General features: G+C 33.1%; 1 protein-coding gene across 1 annotated transcript; it reads right to left on the bottom strand.

Annotated features, from left to right (window-relative positions):
- Nucleotides 1-438: 438 nt before the first annotated feature.
- Nucleotides 439-21,483, bottom strand: LOC144784991 (uncharacterized). The gene is made up of 5 exons (XM_078664113.1): nt 21,199-21,483; nt 11,539-11,567; nt 3,730-4,167; nt 2,254-2,469; nt 439-1,248 (listed from the first exon to the last, which is right to left on the bottom strand). The coding sequence occupies exons 3-5, from the start codon at nt 4,165-4,167 to the stop codon at nt 985-987; spliced, it is 918 nt and encodes a 305-aa protein (XP_078520239.1). The 5' UTR covers nt 11,539-11,567; nt 21,199-21,483; the 3' UTR covers nt 439-984.
- Nucleotides 21,484-21,918: the final 435 nt, after the last annotated feature.

Raw genomic sequence — 21,918 nt, 5'->3', positions numbered from 1 at the left:
CTCCCCTACTCCACCAACCTTGCTTTTGGGTGTATCTGGCACCATCAATTTGTATTTTATATAACAGACATACAATTTACCACCGTCAGGAGGAGGGAGGTCAGAACAGAGGATGCTGGGACTCAAACTCTTGACCTGCTCCTTAGCAGCTTCAGTGAACGAATATTCGAATCATTTGGTTATTTCTCTCCTTATTCTGAGTGCTGTATCATAGCTGGGAAAAGAGTGCAGCGCGATAGAGCCCATGTTTTAAACAAGCATTTGCAATGCAATAGGTCTCGCATTATTTAAGTTTGAGCTATTATTATTGTAAATGGCAATGTTTTTTGCTTTATGCTATAGTTTTCTTATGTACATAAAAAGCTACATATAAAGTATTTGTTGTTAAAATTATTTATGCAATATTTAAATTTATTTGCATTAAAGATTACAAGAATATCTTAGCAAAAAAGTAAAACTTTTTAATGGTAATTGAGTAAATGTCCATTTATACATTTCAATTTCAAATAGGTAAGTGTAAACATCACAAATATATTGTGCAAACAGTGCAAAATATTTTAGCCATAAATATTTTTGTTTTACGAGGTAGTTTGTAAGAAAATGATTGTAAAAGGCAAATACTGTAATTAAAATGTAACATATAACAGTACAGTTATGGCTAGTAAACATACATTAGTAGTATAGTATAATTGTAAACATCACAAATATATTGTGCAAACATTGTAATGGTGTTGTATTCTATTACTGTTTTTTTTTGGAGAACATAGTTTTTTAAGAAACAATTGTAAAAGTATTACACTCTTAATAAAGTGCACTATATAAAAGTACAGTTATATGCCAAAATAGTTTTCTTTGTATTAGTGTCATTTTAAATTACTTTTCAAGAATGACTTCAAGTATGAAAATAAACATGTGTCAAGCTTTCTAGGCAAGAAAACAATTATTAGCATTTTAAGAAAAGCTTTTGTTGTTGTTGGTGTTTCCTTATATTTCTTCAAGCACATCAGTTATGCATCCATTGCAAAACAAAACTTTTAGCTTAATGGGTAGATATGCCATCAAAGAATCCTCAAAGTTTTCAGTATCTGGTTCTATTCGTAAGTAGTCCATCAAAGCAATATTCACAATGTCTATTGACTGTAAAGTTTCGTTTGTTCCCACTTGAGCTGTCATGGTAGTATTTTCCTGTAATTTTTTTTCAACTCCATATAAGGTGACGAAAATTGTTTCCTTTGGAGGTTGTACAACCTATTGGAAAATTGTTTTAAAAAACAATTATTGTATTACATTTGCATTATTTTATTAATATATGCAAGTTTTATAAATGCAGTACATTAAGTTGTAGAAAAACATTTATATACTTTTGTAGCATTTCTAAATGAAAAGTTAATATTATAAATAGAGGTACTTGCAGGTTGCCTTTTTATGTTATTGACATAGTGGCAATCTTTTAGTCTTTATATATTGGTACACATGTCACAGGTATGTTGGGGCATTATTTTACTGAATCATCAAAAATGTATTTGACATTTTATTGATTTAGTAAAATAACAATTAAGTTATTTTAGATTTTGAGGCATTTAGATGTATATGCCTCTAGTTTTTAGATGTCTAATTGAATTGGTATTTTACTATTAAATTTCTTTAATTGTAAAATACCAAAATAGTGTGCATGCATTATGTGCATGTACACTTATGGTAAGATATGCAAACCTGCTGTTATTGCATATATGTTTGGGCTATCGTATTTTAGTTTTTTATGGGTGTTCTACAGGATGTTTAAGTGACACTCCTTGCAGGTTTGAAATTTGTATCTGCAATTCATAATACTCGATTAATAATGGCGTTTCATTTTTATGAGCTTTAATGCTGATTGAAATGAATGGCCATTAGTAAATTGGTATTTGTGAATTTGTAAATATTTATTGCTTTGACACCTTAAGTGTTGCTGACGGGCAATGGTTGTCAGCAGCGCTACCTCCCTAGTGCTGCGCACGACTATTGAACGTGTATTCAGCACTAGTTCTAATAGACAGTGCAGCAGTGGGGAGGAATGTGTTATAGTAGCTATGAAGCTAAAGTATGTTTTTCTTTGTTATGTTCGATTTTTATAGTAAATACAAACTTTATGTAGTTTATCCAAAAAATACATTTGTACATATTGTCATCTGGCCTGAAAAAAACAATTTCTGTGGAAAAAAAAGTTAAAAAACAAAGCATTTTTGTATTGGATAGTTTACAAATTTCACTTACTTGTATTGTGGTATGTCTTGTCGTATTCAATATTTTTTCTCTGTTAAATTCGTGTACAGTCATATGAGTCAGCTGTACATAGGTTCCAAGATGAAAAATAAAGTCTGTTGCTTCTCTCCACAGACTTATCTTAACGGAGTCGGTAGCATCTTTTATTGTGATGCTCCTTATTTTTGTTTCTTGTCCTTTAGCGATTATAGTTCTTGTATCTTCAATCTGCAATTTTAAAAATGTTTTTTTTATTATTGAGTTAATGCAGTCATATATATGTATTCTTTTAATTGAATAAATCTGTTTTACACATTTTTATTAGTTGTAGATTACATTTTCGTAAAGGCATAGCATTTGTGTTTAAGCAATCAATATTTATCTGTAAATTATTTACTCACCGTATACTTAGTTGCGATTTGTTGTTTTGCTCTTATTGTATTTGTATTATCAAGACTATCATATTTAGAGTGCTTTACTTACCTTAGTATTGAAATAAATGTGCTACTATCATATTTAAAGTGCTTTACTTACCTCATAATTTAAATTGATTCTTGCTGTATATTTGTAAACATTGCTTTAGAGTGCTTTACTTACCTTACTATTGAAATAAATGTGCTACTATCATATTTAAAGTGTTTTACTTACCTTATTATTTAAATTGATTGTTGCTGTATATTTGTAAACATTGTATTAAAGTTTTTAGTACAAAATAGTCTTAATATGTATTTTGTACTGATAAAATAATTGTATGCAGAAAGCATTAGCATATTGGTATTTTTTTGGCATTTTATACTAACAGCAATTACTATCAAATGTAAAATGCTTTACTTACCTTATACTTGGTAGTTAATTGTTACTGTCAAATAGTATAATTTGTTTAGAATTGTTTGCTAGTAAGCATTGTTATAGCTATAGTAAGCGTTATAGAAGAAATTGTGTAGTAGAATATTGCAAATGCAATTTGTTTTTAGGAATGCATATTTATTAGAGATACAAGCATATATAAAGCGCTTTACTTACCTTATACTTGGTAGTTAATTGTTATTTTTAAAACATTTATTTTGTTCTGGAAATTGTTTGCAAGTAAGCAATGTGATAGTTATATTGAATGTTATAGAAATTTTTTGGGTAAGAGTACTAATTAAATTTTTTCTCTAGAATGTATTTTTTTAGGAAACACAAACATATGTAAAGCGCTTTACTTACCTTATAATAAGTATGAATTGGCTCTATTTTTAAATTTATTTTTCTGAATATATTGGTAAAAAGAGTCGAAAATAACATTGAATATTATATATTATTTTCATATAGGATAGCATGTACAGTGCAAATTATTCATACATATGTATCATACTAGGATTATAAGTACATTTGCATAGTGAACAGTTATATATAGGCATTTTGTTAAAGAAATTTTTTTGCATTACAATGGAGAAAAAATGTCAAATGTTATAGTAGTAGCAAAATAATTTTCTTGCATCTTACCTCTGTTACTGTTCCAGATACACTTAGTAGTGTTTTCACGGCAGCCTCGCGTACAGCCTTAATAGGAGACAGTGGCGGTGCCATTGGATTTAAAATATACTGTGCTTCCTGGATAAGAGATTGGGAAATAGACAGTGGAGGCATTCTTGCAATTTTTGTTTTTTTTGTTATTAATATTATACCATCTTTTACAATGTAATTTCGAATCATCAGTCCATTTTGTTCTTTTGTTTGATGATAGTATTCTTCGTTATAACAAGTTGATTTAATACATCCAGTTTCATCTGCTAATGACATGTGGTACAATACTTTATTCTCATTTTTGGCGTTTCTGTAGTAAGTTTTGGATGAACATTGTATAACGTTGACACGAACTCCTTTTTGATATGGTTTGGCATCAACTTGTCTGTCGTCTTTGAGTTCTTCAATAGAAATCATCTGTAAAATATAATTCATTAAGTTAGAATGGTAGATAATGTTGTCAGATGAATATATACAGACAGTGATGTAATGCATTTATTTAAATAGCTATCCATATTGGTTTGTGATCACTGTAATATGATTCTAATGTGCCACAATTTATAAAGCATGTATTTGTAAAAATGTGGTCTAATAAAGAATTGTAGTCTGTTGTAGCTGTTGTTATTCTTTGTTCGCAATTGAAATGTGTTAACATGTGACTTAAAAGTAATTTAGCATTGTGTGTTGTTTGAAGTAAATCAATATTAAAGTCACCCATTATTATATATTTATGGTGTGGGTAGGCATTCATTGTCGTTGTTAATATTGCTAAAAAGGTTTCTGTTGGCACTTTGGGTTGTTTGTACACAAATACTATTAAGTAATTTATGTTGTTTATTGTTTGTGTTATTGTCAGAATGTCAACTTGTTGTGTTGTAGTAAATATTGGATTTATAATTATTGGTTTTTGGGAATAGATTGCAATTCCATGTTTTGTTTGTCTATTGGAAAAATTGTCAAATATTACACAATTATAATGATCTATATTATATGTATTGCTAGGTGTTTTGTGTGTTATATTAATTTCAGTTAAGCATAATATGTCAGCACTTAATATGTTATTATCAGCTTTCATTGATTTGAAATGTTTTTGTAGTGATCTTATGTTATGTGTTATTATTGTGAAGTATTTGCTATATTGTGCTATTTGTGTTATAGATATTTCTAATATCATGTCTGTTTTTAAGCGTAGCAGTTCTTCATGTACTTTATAGTGTGTTGCTATCTTATTTTCATTGAAATTTTTCAAATATATATTTTTCAATGATTTTGCACGACTAATTGCTACATAATGTAAATGATGTGTTTTGATGTTATTAAAATGTATATATAATGGTTCTATTGTTTGTCCTTGTGTTCTATGTATAGTACGTGCTGATGATTGTCGTATTGGGAATTGTTTTCGTATAATAGTTATACATTTTTTGCTGTATTGAAATTGACGAGAAATTTTTAATATTGGTGTCCAAGCATTAGAAATATTTGTATGATATAGATGTTTGTTTTGTTGTCTTGTCTGTGTACCTATTTTCTGATTGTCAAACATTATCCAAATAATAATTGGGATATCATCTATACAATCTACATACTCAACTATGCCTGTTGCACCATTAGTTAAACCATCATTAACATTAATGTTTGAAGTTAGATCATATCTTAATTTTATGGCAATATGTAATGTCTTTGACAAATTCATTGTTTGTGTTGCATTTGTAGGTAATCTTTCTAGTATTGCTTCTTTTGCTATTGCAGTTAGGTCTCCTGCTACTGTATCTATTGCTATTGTTATGTACATAGGATAATGTTTCATGTGTTCTTGTAAAACAATATCATTAATTTCATCTACCTCTTTATTTGTACCCATGATATATGGTATTGATTTTATTATATGTAAGTCAGGTTGTATTTCGCGAGTCTTTAATGTTTGTATATCATCATTAGTATGTTCACCTATTCTTAGTCTATTAAGCATTTCTGCAAATGGTAAATCATTTATTTGTCGCATTATTTTAGTAAGTTCATATAATTTGAAATTTGTTTGCCACAAGTTTGTACTCAATGGTGCATACATGTGTCTTGAATTTTCAAATATATATGAATCAAAAACTGGTTTCAATTGGTAAAAGTCTCCAATAGCTAATATAGAAATTCCTCCAAAAGGATTGTTTGAGGCTTTTATTTCTTGCATTCTATTGTGTATGAAAGTGAGCATATTTGTTCCTACCATTGAAATTTCATCTATAACTAATACTTTTAAATGCATTAGTTTGCTTTGTAGTGCTGCTCTATTTTCATGTGTTAATTGTTTATATGATAAAGTTTGTGAGATTGGAATTTTGAATGTGCTATGTAAAGTTTGTCCATTAATATTATGTGCTGCTTGTCCTGTTGGTGCAGTAAGCAAGATATGAATATTGTCTGGATTTTCTCCTGCTTTAGTATTGTAGTATCTCAGTAATGTTTGATAAAGTGCAGTTATAAGAAAACTTTTACCTACTCCTGCACCGCCAGTACAAAAAGTAAAGAAATTTGTTGTTTGAGTCTTCAGCCAATTTAAATGGTGATATACAAAATTTAGTTGCTCAGATGTTAAATTTTGCATTATGTAATTGTATTCTTCTTCAGGTAATAAATTATTTACCAGTAAATCTTCTTCTGTTGTACTTCTAACTCCTAAATCTAGTGACAAGTCATAGTTTACATCATGATTATTATGTGCATGTATTTCACTGTCATCTATTGGTATCTGTTCTGCTGGTGATGCTGGTGATATCAGTATATTGTCATTATTATGTTCTTCATCATTAAAGGGTATTATATGTTGCTTGTTATATAAGGAATAATTATTATCAATTTCTGTTTGTAACTCCAAGTATCTTTCGTAGTATGTATCTTTGTCTGAAATTATATTACTTTCTATTCTCCAGGGGTAAAAAAGCATCAATAATTCTCTGTAATAGTCTTCAGGCTCATTAATTTTATTAAATTTGCGATATCGTATTATTTTAGTTTTTTTACGGCAAGTGTATTTTTCAGTAGTTTCATTGGCAATTAATTCATTTATTTCAAGTTCCTCATCATCAGAACTATAAAAGTTTGTTTCTAACAGTAAATTATCATAACTGTTTTGTACTTTTTTTATTTTACTCTTTGGTACTATATTATATTTAGATGCATAATCAGCCAAAGTACATTTTTCTAATGTTATTGGTCGTTTGCTATACTTATTAATTATATTATCAAGTTGTACTTTTGTTGATGTTTCTGGCATCATGTTTATTGTATGCATGTCTTTCATTAAGTAAGTTCGTTTGTCTGGTAAGCTTGTATTGATAAATAAAAATGATCTAGAGCTTTTCCGTAATGGCATTTGTAGTATTAGATAAGCAGCTTCTTGTGCACTAATTTCAGTGCAATTCAAAAATTTGTTTCCAATATGCTTTAATTGCTCTTTAATGTTTACATTATGAGACACTTCTTTTGCGGCTTGTGCTATTATTTTGCTTAATCCTCGCTGAGATTTACTCAAATATGATACAATATATACTGCACAAGCATATGCATCTAAGACATATTGTATATCTATGTTAGCTTGCCATGCCTGTAATATTATTCTATTGTAATTATTAATAAAAGATTCAGCTGGTGTTCTTTGCAAAAATATAGTTGTTTTGTTAATTTGTAAGCGTATGCATTTTATATATTGCTCTTCTGTTAATTCTATTTTGTGTAGAAACTCTTCATATGTGTTATGTGGAAAGCTTTCTGAGGACATAGTAGAATAGATAATATCAATTTGTTGCTTTGCAATTGTATCTTTTTTATCTAATTGTAATGGCTTTAATATTTTAGTACATGGCATAGGATATTTTGGGTATTGATATTTGCATATTTTTTTATGTTTTATACGACAATTTTTAGTATGTCCATGTTTCTGCAATGGAAGTAAACATTCAAAGGACAGTTCTTCTGTTTTGTGACAAGTTATATGTTTGTTAATAAAAGATATAACTTTGTCATCTTTGTCTATGCTATACTGTGGTGCATTATTTACCCAAAGTAAAGCATGTATATGTGGGGATCCTCTTTGTTGAAATTCAACTCTGTAAAAATAATCTGATATTTTACCTATTGGATTACTCTTGTCCAATAAAATGCAGTTAAATAATTTTTTTACTTGATAATCAAAGTGTCGTGCACATGTTATAGGATCTTGTTGTATTAAACTACATTTACTTTCCCAAGACATACTTTTGAACTCTTCTCTAGTGCATTCTTTAAGTTTCTTTACACGTAACAGTATATTAATTAAGTGATACCATTTTTTTTCTGCTGCAGACAAAGTAAAAAAAAAAGTTGGAATGCCCAATTGTCTTATCATAGCAAACAAATCACGTTTGCAATTTTCCCAGTAAGGAGGAGAGCTCCGTATTGTTTTTAATATTTTGTATCCCTCATTAAAGTGCAATATAGTTTGTAAATTTTCTTTTATGTCTTTTACTGTAATTACTTTGCCATCAGTAAAATGTCTTCTAAGTGATATAAAGATTTTATCTTGTATTTGTTTAATTTGCAATTTTTTCAATTTGAAAAACATATTTGTTATATTATTAGCTACTCTCTTATCATAACTACGTAATTCTACTTTACATATTGTACTATAATGTACTGATACATGTCTATCTTTATTAGCTGTTCTACGTTTCCCACAAAATATTGTAGGAAATGCTAAATATTCAGAATCTTTATCCTCATATAATCCACGTGGTGTATTATGTTCAGCGGGTGCTAAATTTAATACATTTATGTTATCGTCTGTTATTGTTTCATTAGTTAATAATGTATCTAAATTGCCTACAGGCATGTTATCTGTACTACTTGAATCATTACTACTATCAGATGTTTGTATAGTATTTGTTTCAATTGGAACATATTCCCAATCTGAATTTATAGTTACTTCATATTCTTTAAACAAATCACTATTGTATGCTAACCATGAAGCTGCTCTTTTAACTATATTTGGTCTTACATTTTCATAATGTGTGTATGATTTATACTGTAATTTTCTTTTTAATTTTATTGGTATTGTCATAGTATCACTCATTTGCCTTGGTAATATTGTAATAGTGGTCATAACATCGGCTGGAACGTTTACTACAGCACCTGTTAAGGATTTTTGAAATCCACGTGGCAGTGTTTTAATTTGCAAAAAAGGTATTCTTGGAGATATTAATCTTTCTTCTAACTCATACAAATGTAATTCAGGTGGTATATCAGGGAAACTCATGCCATTATAAACTGAACATGGTGGAATTTTATTTTGCATAATGTACTTATAGCATGTATTACATATATAATTACTTTCCTGGTTACTGATATTACATAATATAAAAGTCTTGTTGTGTATTATATTGCAGATATTTCTAACTGTTTCTTTATGCCACATTTGGTTACAAATAGTGCATATATATTCAGGCCCATAATGGATTTGATTAATAAAGTTATCTATAATATACTTTGTAATTGATTGATTAATATTTGTATTTTGTCTTGCATGTAATGCCACATTTTCAACGGAAGTAACATTAATTTTTGTTTGGCTAATAGTAAGTTCTTGTATTTCAGAGTATTCATTAAAAATATTAGGCCTTATAATATGTTCTATTTCATTTGTTTGCTGTAAACTAATATTATCATTTTTGTTAGTAACATTTAGTTCAATATCTATAGGAATAACAGGTATAGCTTCAGATGCTAATGTAGCACTATAATGTATTACCATATGTGTAAGTCCTTTTTTTTATTTTGTGTAATTAGTCTCCTTTGACCTTTTTGAAAAGAACTTTTAAGTATTGCATTAATAGTAATTGGTATAATAGTTAGTGATATTGATTCATGATTTAGGGGTAAAATGTTATTTGAAAGCATTGTTATATGTTGCACTAAATGTGTTATTGTTGTAGTATGTAAAAGTATAGTTGTGCAATTATGCGTTTCCTTACTCTGTGATGTTGTACTCAAATAGTAAGTAAAGTAGTTGTTATCTTGTTTGGTAATAACAAATACTATTTTATTCAAGTACATTATGACAGAATTATATGTAGTTAATGTATTTTGTAAAGCTAATGTTATGTTTTTTTGTAAAGTATTATTCTGTAAAATTATATGTATTTGTTTTTTTTAAGCTGAATTGAATATGTTGTATTATTATATTTAATGTATTTAGGTATATCATTTATGTCTATATTTTGTCTATTATAAAACATCAGCATGTCTTCATACATTTTTTCCCCAAGTTGCATTATATTATGTATCTCTTGTATGGACCAGTTTTTCATAAATGTTAATTTGTTGTAAAGTACAGCAAATATAATATTGCAAATATATAAGCTATGTAGTTCATTTTCTTGAAATTTTGTATTTAAAATGCGATTATTTACTTCTATTAACTTGCTACTATCTGTATGCTCATTAGTAATAATGCTTATATTATTAACATCTAATGCCTTGTCAGAGAGTTGTTGTATATGACTATTTTCAGATTTTTTTGCAGTAACATTACTGACTTTACTTTTGCTAGTATCTAATGTTATATTCGATAGTAATTGCTCTTTTAAAATTAACTCTTGTTCACTAGTTTTATTTTTTGAGATTTTCTTTTTATCTTTTTTAATATTTTGCAAGTCTTCAGTAAGTTCTATTTCTTTGCTAAGAAGAATTATTTTCTGTTTTTTACAACGTTTACTATTTTTTTTTTGGTGAAAGGTCTTTTTGTTGCTGTTTTTATTAAAGTAGCCGTTTCAGATAATGTATTTAAGGATGATTTTGCTACTTCTGTATTTGTAGTATTTTCTGTATGTTTTTTTTGTAACGTTGATGTTGATGCTTCAACATTTTCGTTGTTATTGCTATTTTGTTGTACATAAATGTCTGCTTTATGTACAAAAAAATTTGTTGTTTTTTGTGACTTTTTTTCTTCTAGTTTTAATGCACGTTCAAATGATGTCTTTAGTATTTTTCGAATATTTATTGGTGTTAATTCAAATTGGACATCTACTGCATTAAATGGTTTTATGCTATTTGCTAAATTTTTAATATAATGAATTACTTCTTGAAAAGTTTTTTTTTTAAGTAGTACACATGTGCCATCATGTTGTGGCATTCCAGTCTCATTCCGGCTATGTGAATCAAATACAAAATAGCTATCTTCATTTTTAAAAATAGATATAACATAGACATCCATACAAAGCAATACTCCAGAAGCTGTTATTGATAAATTTAATGCTTCTTGTATGTCTGGATATATCAAATCAAAATGTGTAAATATATTACCATAGTAAGCTTCTCCTAATTTAATTGCATAAATATCATTTCCATGTGTAATATATTTAGGCAGATCATCAGGATGCATATAATCCTGTTTATTGATTGAATGCATCTCTAAATATAATGCATTTCCAAGATCCATTATATTATGTAAATCTTCTGCATCCCATATATTTGCTAATTTATTTTGGTTGTGAATAATAGCGAAGGTACTATTTGGAAGGCATTGTTTGCCTCTTGAATGTATAGAAAACTTTTCATGGCCTTGATGGTATTGAGCTTGTATGCTATTATGCATTATTTTATATTTACAAAAGGTTATTTGTATGTTAATATTTTACAATATGTGTGTACTTACTAGATATATTGTATAGTTACTTTTTTGTACAAATAATAACTATAGTATTGTGATTTATAGGTCGGCTTTTAAATGATAATAACAATAAAAAAATAGATCTTTACCTTATTGATTTCTTCTTCTTTTGCAGGACCTGTAATACAAAGTAATATGTTATATATAATTAATAATATGTATATATTATTTATTTGTTATACAATAGCATTAAAACAATATGTATGTTAAAGAACATATATTTTAAGAAACATATTTAACAGGATGATACCAAAATGTTATAATAAACTTTTGTATAATTTTTTATATAGATATATCAAGCATCTTGTAGATTTACTTGGAGATCATTGCTGTTCACAATTGCACAAACGTTATTATATACAGCATTATTAATACATTCTTTATCATTTAGAAGTATATGTAAGTAGCATCCTATTGTATATATAGCTATGCTGATGCTTTTAGGTTGCCTACATATTAGTCCTTAGCATAATTATATATTGTTCAATTACTCTCTCCTCTATAATGTTAGGCTTTGCATTCTCATAAAATAATAATCATACATAGATGGTTATTATTTTTCAATGGAAATTTCATAACAGTTTAAAACAGTAGCATTTTGAATGCAATATGTTTTATGTTAATTAAGTTTGAAGTATTTGCATTGCTAAATATTTGGACTCCTACTGCAACAGAAGTATAGAAATAGCAGGGCTAAAAATGTGTATTTATGTTTTTGTAGCAATGGTGACATGCTGTGCTTTACATAAGTAAGTGTAAAAGTAAGGTGTGTCATATTGCAATTGCTATATTAGTAAATTATAATTGTGTTAAATAATGCATGCATGGCTAGTTGGTGATTTGTGTGCCTGTAGAAATCGTGCATTGATAACTGAATGTTTGTCTGTTTAGTTGAAGTATGCACTTTCAGTTGTTGATGTGTGTCTGGTGAAAGCATGTACTGAAGGCTGTTTTGGTGTTTTTTTTCGTAAAGGCATGACTGACAGATGGTGCTGTATGCCTAGTGAAGAGTGCAGTGTCAGCTTCTAACATAATAAAACATGTTAGTGGTCATTATTCATAGCATGAAAAAACGCCTGACAGCTCAAAATACTTGCATTTATAATGCAATATGTGTCATGTTAATTAATATTTTAGCTACTGGCATTGCTAAATATTTTAACACCAAATGTCAAAAAAGTGTATAAATAGAAGTTACAAAAAATGTGTATTTATTTTTGTTGCAAGAGTAATGCTGCATTTTAGATGAATATATTTAAAACTAAGGTGCACCATACTGTGATTGCTACCATAGTTGATTCTAAATATGTCATCAAATGATGTATACATTTATGTTTGGTGGTGTGTGTGCATGTAAAAATTGCATATTGATGGCTGGTGTGTGTGTGTTTGGTGAAAGTGTGTACTGTCAGCTGGTGGGTTTTGCTTGGTGAAAGCATGTATTGATGGATAGTGGTGTTTATGCATGGTGGAAGTGTGTACTGCCAGCTGTTGGTATATACCTGATGAAAGCATTTTGTGATGGCTGGTGGTGTGTGTGCTTGTTGGAAGTGGGCATTGCCATTTGTTCATGTGTGCTTGGTAAAAGCATGTCCTAAGAACTAATAATGTGTGTTCCTGATGAAAATGTGTACTGCCAGGTGGTGATGTTTGTGTTTGGTAAAAAAGACACTAATTGTTGGTAGTATATGTGGCTGGTAAAGCATGTACTGAGAACTGGTGTTATGTATGTCTTGAATGCAATTATGGGGGCCTGAAAGAAAGAATGACATCTATTTCAGTCCTGCCATACTGCCGGCTATGTTGTAATATTGCCTCACTGTTGCATACTGGTTTCACGTACTCGAGTAAAGTAAGCACTATATAAAAATGCTACAGATTATTTTATTTAATTATGGTGGTCTAAGCAAAGGCGCTCTAAGACAGGCAACGAGCAGCTGTATTTTAAAATGGACTCCACGTTGCTTATTAATTGCTGCATGAACATCAGCTCAATTTGCATTTAGCCTTGCCAAATGACCTGTGTATATGGGCTCTTACGTTGCAAAGAGCACAATAATATACAGAAAGAACTATGTTTAAGTCAATGCTACGGGTGACATGGCTGCACTGTTACATGCGTTTTGCACGCACCTAGGTGAAGTCCGCGCTATCTAAAAGTGCTACAGATTACTTTATTTAAATATGGTAGTCTAAGGAAAGGTGCTGTGAGACAGGCAAGGAGCAGGTATATTTTAAAACGGGCTCGTTGTTGCTTTTAAATCACTGCATGTGCACGAGCTTAATAATGCACACTCCCTGTGTAATACTTTATTTTTCTGAACAACAGTTTTACCGAATATAATATTTGCAGGCAAAGCATCGAGCATTTAGGTACGGAAGAAGGTAAAGGAAATGGAGGCAAGGCTTAAAAGCTACTATATTTTGCGCAATAGAAAACTCGCTTTCCGTCTTCATTATAACAAACTTATACAATACGTCTCGCATTCATGTGAGTTTGAGCTATTGACATTGCAAAGGACAATGCATTTTTTTTAAAAATGTAGAAAAGGCATTGTGATTTACAATGCCAATAGCTAGGAGACCCGGATCAGTTGACTTGAGCCCTCTTGCATACTAGTGCCACAGGTTGAGGCAGGCAAGATTCCAGCTAGTCTTTAATAAATATCCCATACCACTAATCTGGGTCACTGCACAATTCTCCTGCCTGGACAGATAAATGCTGTAAAAAATGTTGGGGGAAAATGATAGAGGCCAGTCTAGCACGCACCTCAGAATGATTTGCTTCATTGAAGGAGACATGCAAGTCAGTCATGCATCTTGCACATCTAGAGTTTTTTCCACTGTATTCCACAGAAGATTTTCAGTTAATTTTCTAGATTAAAACCTGTTTCAGAATGTTCCTATACTGTCCAAGTGGCAGCATGAATGGATGCATTGAGATGCGCATTTGCATCCTGCTGTGGGTGAATAGCGCTTTCAGGTCTGCTAACACCAGGGGCACAAATACATGGCTCCTTTAGTGAGAAGCGAGTTTCAATGGGCGGTGCTTTGAAAATGCATCCATCTTGCCTGGTGCAAAGGCAAGAGATGAGTTTGTCGCTATATCCAAGTAGCGTGCACTTTGGGGAAATAATTCACAAAGATAGTTGGCGCTCTCGTGTAATTTCTACATTTAAAAAGTTTGTGATCGGATTACTAAGGCAAAAAGTCGCACAATGTACGTGCAACCTATACCTCTGAACAAGACACTAAGAGGAGTAGACGAGCCTTCTCAGTAATGCCAACACCAAACTCAAGCCCATGCAATGGAAACAGGGTAACTGAGTTACATTTGTGGCTATTCAAAAACACCCGTTCTGCTTTTTCAGCAATTACCTGCACTTCTACGGGTACACCTTAACAATTTAGGAAAGAGTAATAATATTCCATACTGCCACAGGTTGGCAGCAGGAATGGAAAACATTTAAATAAAAACGGAAGTCAGGCACTTTTGTCTGAGACGGGGGCGGGGCCTGCAATCCAGCAGGAAGACCCGCCCGGCGCCACAGCCGCCGCCGCCGAGGAAGAAGTGGAGCGATGAGACACTGAACACGCCGAAAGAGCCAGGTAAGTGGTGGGAATGGGGGTCACGCGCGTGTGTATGTGTCTGGAGTGCGTGTGTGTGACTGTGGGGGAGGGGGTTGTGTGTGAGCGAGTGTCTGCCGTGTGCCTGCGAGAGCATGCGGTCGCCTGTGTGTGCGCATGCAGAGGGGTGGGGGGTGGGGGCTGCCTATATGTAAAGTGCTCTGATACATAATTTTGTTCGGGGCTGGGAAATAAAAAAAAAAAAACAAGAGCACAATAATATACAGAAAGAACTATGTTTAAGTCAATGCTACGGGTGACATGGCTGCACTGTCACATGCGGCTTGCACGCACCTAGGTGAAGTCCGCGCTATTTAAAAGTGCTACAGATTACTTTATTTAAATACGGTAGTCTCAGGAAAGGTGCTGTGAGACAGGCAAGGAGCAGGTATATTTTAAAACGGGCTCGTTGTTGCTTTTAAATGACTGCGTGTGCATGGGCTTAATAATGCACACTCCCTGTGTAATACTTTATTTTTCCGAGAAATATTATGCATGAATATGGACCTGCACATTTTATGTCTACTGGAACTTTTTTACATTCGAAAAGGAGGTCTGGAAGTGGGTAGTAGGTGAATAAGCATGGCCAGATTGACTAACAACAGTGCTCGGTAACTTAATAGTTAACTGTTTGCAATGTGTTTTAGAGTGGCTGAAAAGTTACATTGAAACAAATCAGCCCGGGCGCCAGCCTTATGGCGCCGAGTACCTTTTAGACAAACGTTAAAATAGGACAGTAAAGACTTAAAGACTGTTACAGCAGTTAGCAATATCCCGGGGCCCTTTCCTGAACACTTGGTGCTAATGGTTGTAGCAGACGATTAAGGCCGAATTAAAATGTGTACGTGATCGGCAAAGGGCAGAAAGGCATCCGGTAGTAGGTAGGTGAAAATTAACCACTAGAAGACTTGATAGAGTAAAGTTCTTATTATGCTAGTTTTTTAGATAATAAAACACCTGCTTTCCATTACTTTATTCCTTAACCAGCAGACGCGACTACTATAACTATTTTTGAAGAAGTAATTTTGAAAAATAAGAGAAGTTAATAGTTGCCGGGCATTGGATTTTTGAATGCATAAAGTTATTTTATGCATATATTAGTAGAACAGCACGTGCGTTTACTTATGTTATATGAAGAAAGTATATGCAAACTTCATATATTTTTATTTATAGAGTAAGGTGCCATCATTGGCCGTTTAATTAATTTGCTCGATAATGCCACATTGACCAACAATCATGTAACTGAAAAAATGGCTTGCAATGAACTGTAGCTTCTCGAAGCACTCATAAACATATCAGTATATTATTGAACATGGCGTTTAGTCATACAACCGCGCATACATGATTTAACAGTACAAAGCACACTCTTTGTATCTGATTTTGATATAGGGCTCTACTACCTCCCCGTAAATAAAACCTGCATGCAAAATATCGGGATATCAATTACGTCAGACCAAAACTGCGGGCCACTAAATAGAGTAACGAGTTTAATAATTTATTGAATGCTTGGTGAAGTCCGCAGTATCTAAAAGTGTTACAGATTACTTTATATAAATACTGTTGTGTAAGTAAAGGCGCTTTAAAAAAAACAACGAGCGGCTGTATTATAAATGGGCTCGCTGTTGTTTATTAGTAAGTCGACGCTACGGGTGACATGGCTGTACTGTTGCATGCTGCTTGCACGCACTTGGGTGAAGCCCGTGCTATTTAAAAGTGCTAGAAATTACTTTATTTATATACGGTGGTGTAAGCAAAGGCGCTATAAAACAGACAACAGGCGGCGGTATGTTTTAAAATGGGCTCATTGTTGCTTATTAATTGCTGCGTGCTGCTGCCTCATTTTGCATTGAGCACCGCCATACTGGCACCTGTGGGTCAATGAGCTTCCGCCCTGTAGAAAGCATAACATTACAGAAAAATAAGCATGAGTAAGTTGGCGCTACAGGTGACATGGCCTCACTGTTGCACGCAGCTTTTACGCAGTAGAGTGAAGTCCGTGCTAAATAAAAATGCAACTGATTACTTTATTTAAATACGGTAGTGTAAGGAAAGGTGCTGTAAGACAGGCAAGGAGCGGTTATATTTAAAAACGGGCTCGTTGCTTTTAAATCACTGCGTGTGCATGGGCTTAATTATAAGCACACTCCCTGTGTAATACTTTATAATTCTGCAAAACAATTTTGCCCATTATAATATTTGCAGCCAAAACATCGAGTATTTACGTACGGTAGAAGGTAGAGGAAATGGAGGCAAGACTTAAAAGCTAGTATATTTTGCGTATAGAAAACCCCCTTTCCGTCTTCATTATATCAAACCTATACAAATGCAAGTAGCATTACGGAAATACTTTGCACAATAATGCCACATTGACCCACAATCACGTAACTGAAAAAATGGCTTGCAATGAACTGTAGCTTCTCGAAGCACTCACAAACATATCAGTATATTATTGAACGTTTAGTCGTGCAAGCGCGCATACATGATTTAACACTACAAAGCACACTCTTTGTATTTGATTTTGATATAGGGCTCTACTACCTCCCCGTAAATAAAACCTGCATGCAAAATATCGGGATATCAATTACGTCAGACCAAAACTGCGGGCCACTAAATAGAGTAACGAGTTTAATAATTTATTGAATGCTTGGTGAAGTCCGCAGTATCTAAAAGTGTTACAGATTACTTTATATAAATACTGTTGTGTAAGTAAAGGCGCTTTAAAAAAAACAACGAGCGGCTGTATTATAAATGGGCTCGCTGTTGTTTATTAGTAAGTCGACGCTACGGGTGACATGGCTGTACTGTTGCATGCTGCTTGCACGAACTTGGGTGAAGCCCGTGCTATTTAAAAGTGCTAGAAATTACTTTATTTATATACGGTGGTGTAAGCAAAGGCGCTATAAAACAAACAACAGGCGGCGGTATGTTTTAAAATGGGCTCATTGTTGCTTATTAATTGCTGCGTGCTGCTGCCTCATTTTGCATTGAGCACCGCCATACTGGCACCTGTGGGTCAATGGGCTTCCGCCCTGTAGAAAGCATAACATTACAGAAAAGTAAGCATGAGTAAGTTGGCGCTACAGGTGACATGGCCTCACTGTTGCACGCAGCTTTTACGCAGTAGAGTGAAGTCCGTGCTAAATAAAAATGCAACTGATTACTTTATTTAAATACGGTAGTGTAAGGAAAGGTGCTGTAAGACAGGCAAGGAGCGGTTATATTTAAAAACGGGCTCGTTGCTTTTAAATCACTGCGTGTGCATGGGCTTAATTATAAGCACACTCCCTGTGTAATACTTTATAATTCTGCAAAACAATTTTGTCCATTATAATATTTGCAGCCAAAACATCGAGTATTTACGTACGGTAGAAGGTAGAGGAAATGGAGGCAAGACTTAAAAGCTAGTATATTTTGCGTATAGAAAACCCCCTTTCCGTCTTCATTATATCAAACCTATACAAATGCAAGTAGCATTACGGAAATACTTTGCACAATAATGCCACATTGACCCACAATCACGTAACTGAAAAAATGGCTTGCAATGAACTGTAGCTTCTCGAAGCACTCACAAACATATCAGTATATTATTGAACGTTTAGTCGTGCAAGCGCGCATACATGATTTAACAGTACAAAGCACACTCTTTGTATTTGATTTTGATATAGGGCTCTACTACCTCCCCGTAAATAAAACCTGCATGCAAAATATCGGGATATCAATTACGTCAGACCAAAACTGCGGGCCACTAAATAGAGTAACGAGTTTAATAATTTATTGAATGCTTGGTGAAGTCCGCAGTATCTAAAAGTGTTACAGATTACTTTATATAAATACTGTTCTGTAAGTAAAGGCGCTTTAAAAAAAACAACAAGCGGCTGTATTTTTTAAAATGGACTCGCTGTTGTTTATTAGTAAGTCGACGCTACGGGTGACATGGCTGTACTGTTGCATGCTGCTTGCACGCACTTGGGTGAAGCCCGTGCTATTTAAAAGTGCTAGAAATTACTTTATTTAAATACGGTGGTGTAAGCAAAGGCGCTATAAAACAGACAACAGGCGGCGGTATGTTTTAAAATGGGCTCATTGTTGCTTATTAATTGCTGCGTGCTGCTGCCTCATTTTGCATTGAGCACCGCCATACTGGCACCTGTGGGTCAATGGGCTTCCGCCGTGTAGAAAGCATAACATTACAGAAAAATAAGCATGAGTAAGTTGGCGCTACAGGTGACATGGCCTCACTGTTGCACGCAGCTTTTACGCAGTAGAGTGAAGTCCGTGCTAAATAAAAATGCAACTGATTACTTTATTTAAATACGGTAGTGTAAGGAAAGGTGCTGTAAGACAGGCAAGGAGCGGTTATATTTGAAAACGGGCTCGTTGCTTTTAAATCACTGCGTGTGCATGGGCTTAATTATAAGCACACTCCTTGTGTAATACTTTACAATTCTGCAAAACAATTTTGCCCATTATAATATTTGCAGCCAAAACATCGAGTATTAACGTACGGTAGAAGGTAGAGGAAATGGAGGCAAGACTTAAAAGCTAGTATATTTTGCGTATAGAAAACCCCCTTTCCGTCTCCATTATATCATCCTATACAAATGCATCTAGCATTACGGAAATACTTTGCACAATAATGCCACATTGACCCACAATCATGTAACTGAAAAAATGGCTTGCAATGAACTGTACCTTCTCGAAGCACTCACAAACATATCAGTATATTATTGAACGTTTAGTCGTGCAAACGCGCATACATGATTTAACAGTACAAAGCACACTCTTTGTATCTGATTTTGATATAGGGCTCTACTACCTCCCCGTAAATAAAACCTGCATGCAAAATATCGGGATATCAATTACGTCAGACCAAAACTGCGGGCCACTAAATAGAGTAACGAGTTAAATAATTTATTGAATGCTTGGTGAAGTCCGCAGTATCTAAAAGTGTTACAGATTACTTTATATAAATACTGTTGTGTAAGTAAAGGCGCTTTAAAAAAAACAACGAGCGGCTGTATTTTTTAAAATGGACTCGCTGTTGTTTATTAGTAAGTCGCCGCTACGGGTGACATGGCTGTACTGTTGCATGCTGCTTGCATGCACTTGGGTGAAGCCCGTGCTATTTAAAAGTGCTAGAAATTACTTTATTTAAATACGGTGGTGTAAGCAAAGGCGCTAAAAAACAGACAACAGGCGGCGGTATGTTTTAAAATGGGCTCATTGTTGCTTATTAATTGCTGCGTGCTGCTGCCTCATTTTGCATTGAGCACCGCCATACTGGCACCTGTGGGTCAATGGGCTTCCGCCGTGTAGAAAGCATAACATTACAGAAAAATAAGCATGAGTAAGTTGGCGCTACAGGTGACATGGCCTCACTGTTGCACGCAGCTTTTACGCAGTAGAGTGAAGTCCGTGCTACATAAAAATGCAACTGATGACTTTATTTAAATACGGTAGTGTAAGGAAAGGTGCTGTAAGACAGGCAAGGAGCGGTTATATTTAAAAACGGGCTCGTTGCTTTTAAATCACTGCGTGTGCATGGGCTTAATTATAAGCACACTCCTTGTGTAATACTTTACAATTCTGCAAAACAATTTTGCCCATTATAATATTTGCAGCCAAAACATCGAGTATTAACGTACGGTAGAAGGTAGAGGAAATGGAGGCAAGACTTAAAAGCTAGTATATTTTGCGTATAGAAAACCCCCTTTCCGTCTCCATTATATCATCCTATACAAATGCATCTAGCATTACGGAAATACTTTGCACAATAATGCCACATTGACCCACAATCATGTAACTGAAAAAATGGCTTGCAATGAACTGTACCTTCTCGAAGCACTCACAAACATATCAGTATATTATTGAACATGGCGTTTAGTCCTGCAAGCGCGCATACATGATTTAACAGTACAAAGCACACTCCTTGTATTTGTTTTTGATATAGGGCTCTACTACCTCCCCGTAAATAAAACCTGCATGCAAAATATCGGGATATCAATTAGGTCAAACCAAAACTGCGGGCCACTAAATAAAGGAACGAGTTTCATAAATTATTGAATGCTTGTATATTAATAGCAGCGAATAATATTAAATGAAATACGTAAAAAAAAGCTTACCTTTGAATGCAAATAATTGATAGATCAGTAGCGAAGTCGAGTAGGAAGCAAATAGGTCTCGGAACTTACGTTGTTGTTCTCAGCAAGTAAGGGTCTGTGTAGCAACTGGTAAAGTCCCGATGTAAGTATCGGCTGTGATCAGATAGCAAAGGTTAAAGGCAATAAAATGCAAGGCTCACAGGACTAACAAATACTTCAGGATAGTGAGAAAGTCGGCTAAGTGCGAAAAAACATGTCTGGCTCTTTTCAATGTAAAGTAAAAGGGCAAAGGTGACTGTCCTTTTTGAACAGTTTCGTTTCTTTTAATGCATGCAGTAAGTTTCAGTTTTAAACAGTTTCGTTTCTTTTAATACATGCTGTGAGTTTCACTTCGTATTTGTAACATATAGCTAAATGAATGTATATCAGTTGTTTACTACAAATCCTAGGATGCTTTCTGTAAATGGATATATTTTTAAAGTAGTGCATGTGAAAATATAACACAAAATGAAATTGCAAATGTATAGATGTAAAACATTTTGGTAAAATGCTGTCGGAATTTTTTGTTTGTGATGCTTTAAATATGGGCCACATGCATTTACTTTAACTTTTGAAAGAAGGCCTTTCAGGAACATGCCGCATAATTATATAATCGCTGTATGTAAAGTGAACGTGTGCCTTATTCGAAGAATGTTGTATCTTATGTTTTATACAGCTTTGTATTCAGCGAAAACTGTTTCA

This window comes from Lissotriton helveticus, chromosome 10 (assembly GCF_964261635.1).
Source record: "Lissotriton helveticus chromosome 10, aLisHel1.1, whole genome shotgun sequence".
NCBI lineage: Eukaryota > Metazoa > Chordata > Amphibia > Caudata > Salamandridae > Lissotriton > Lissotriton helveticus.
Note: the sequence above shows the minus strand (reverse complement) of the source record. Positions and strands in the feature narration are given on the sequence as shown.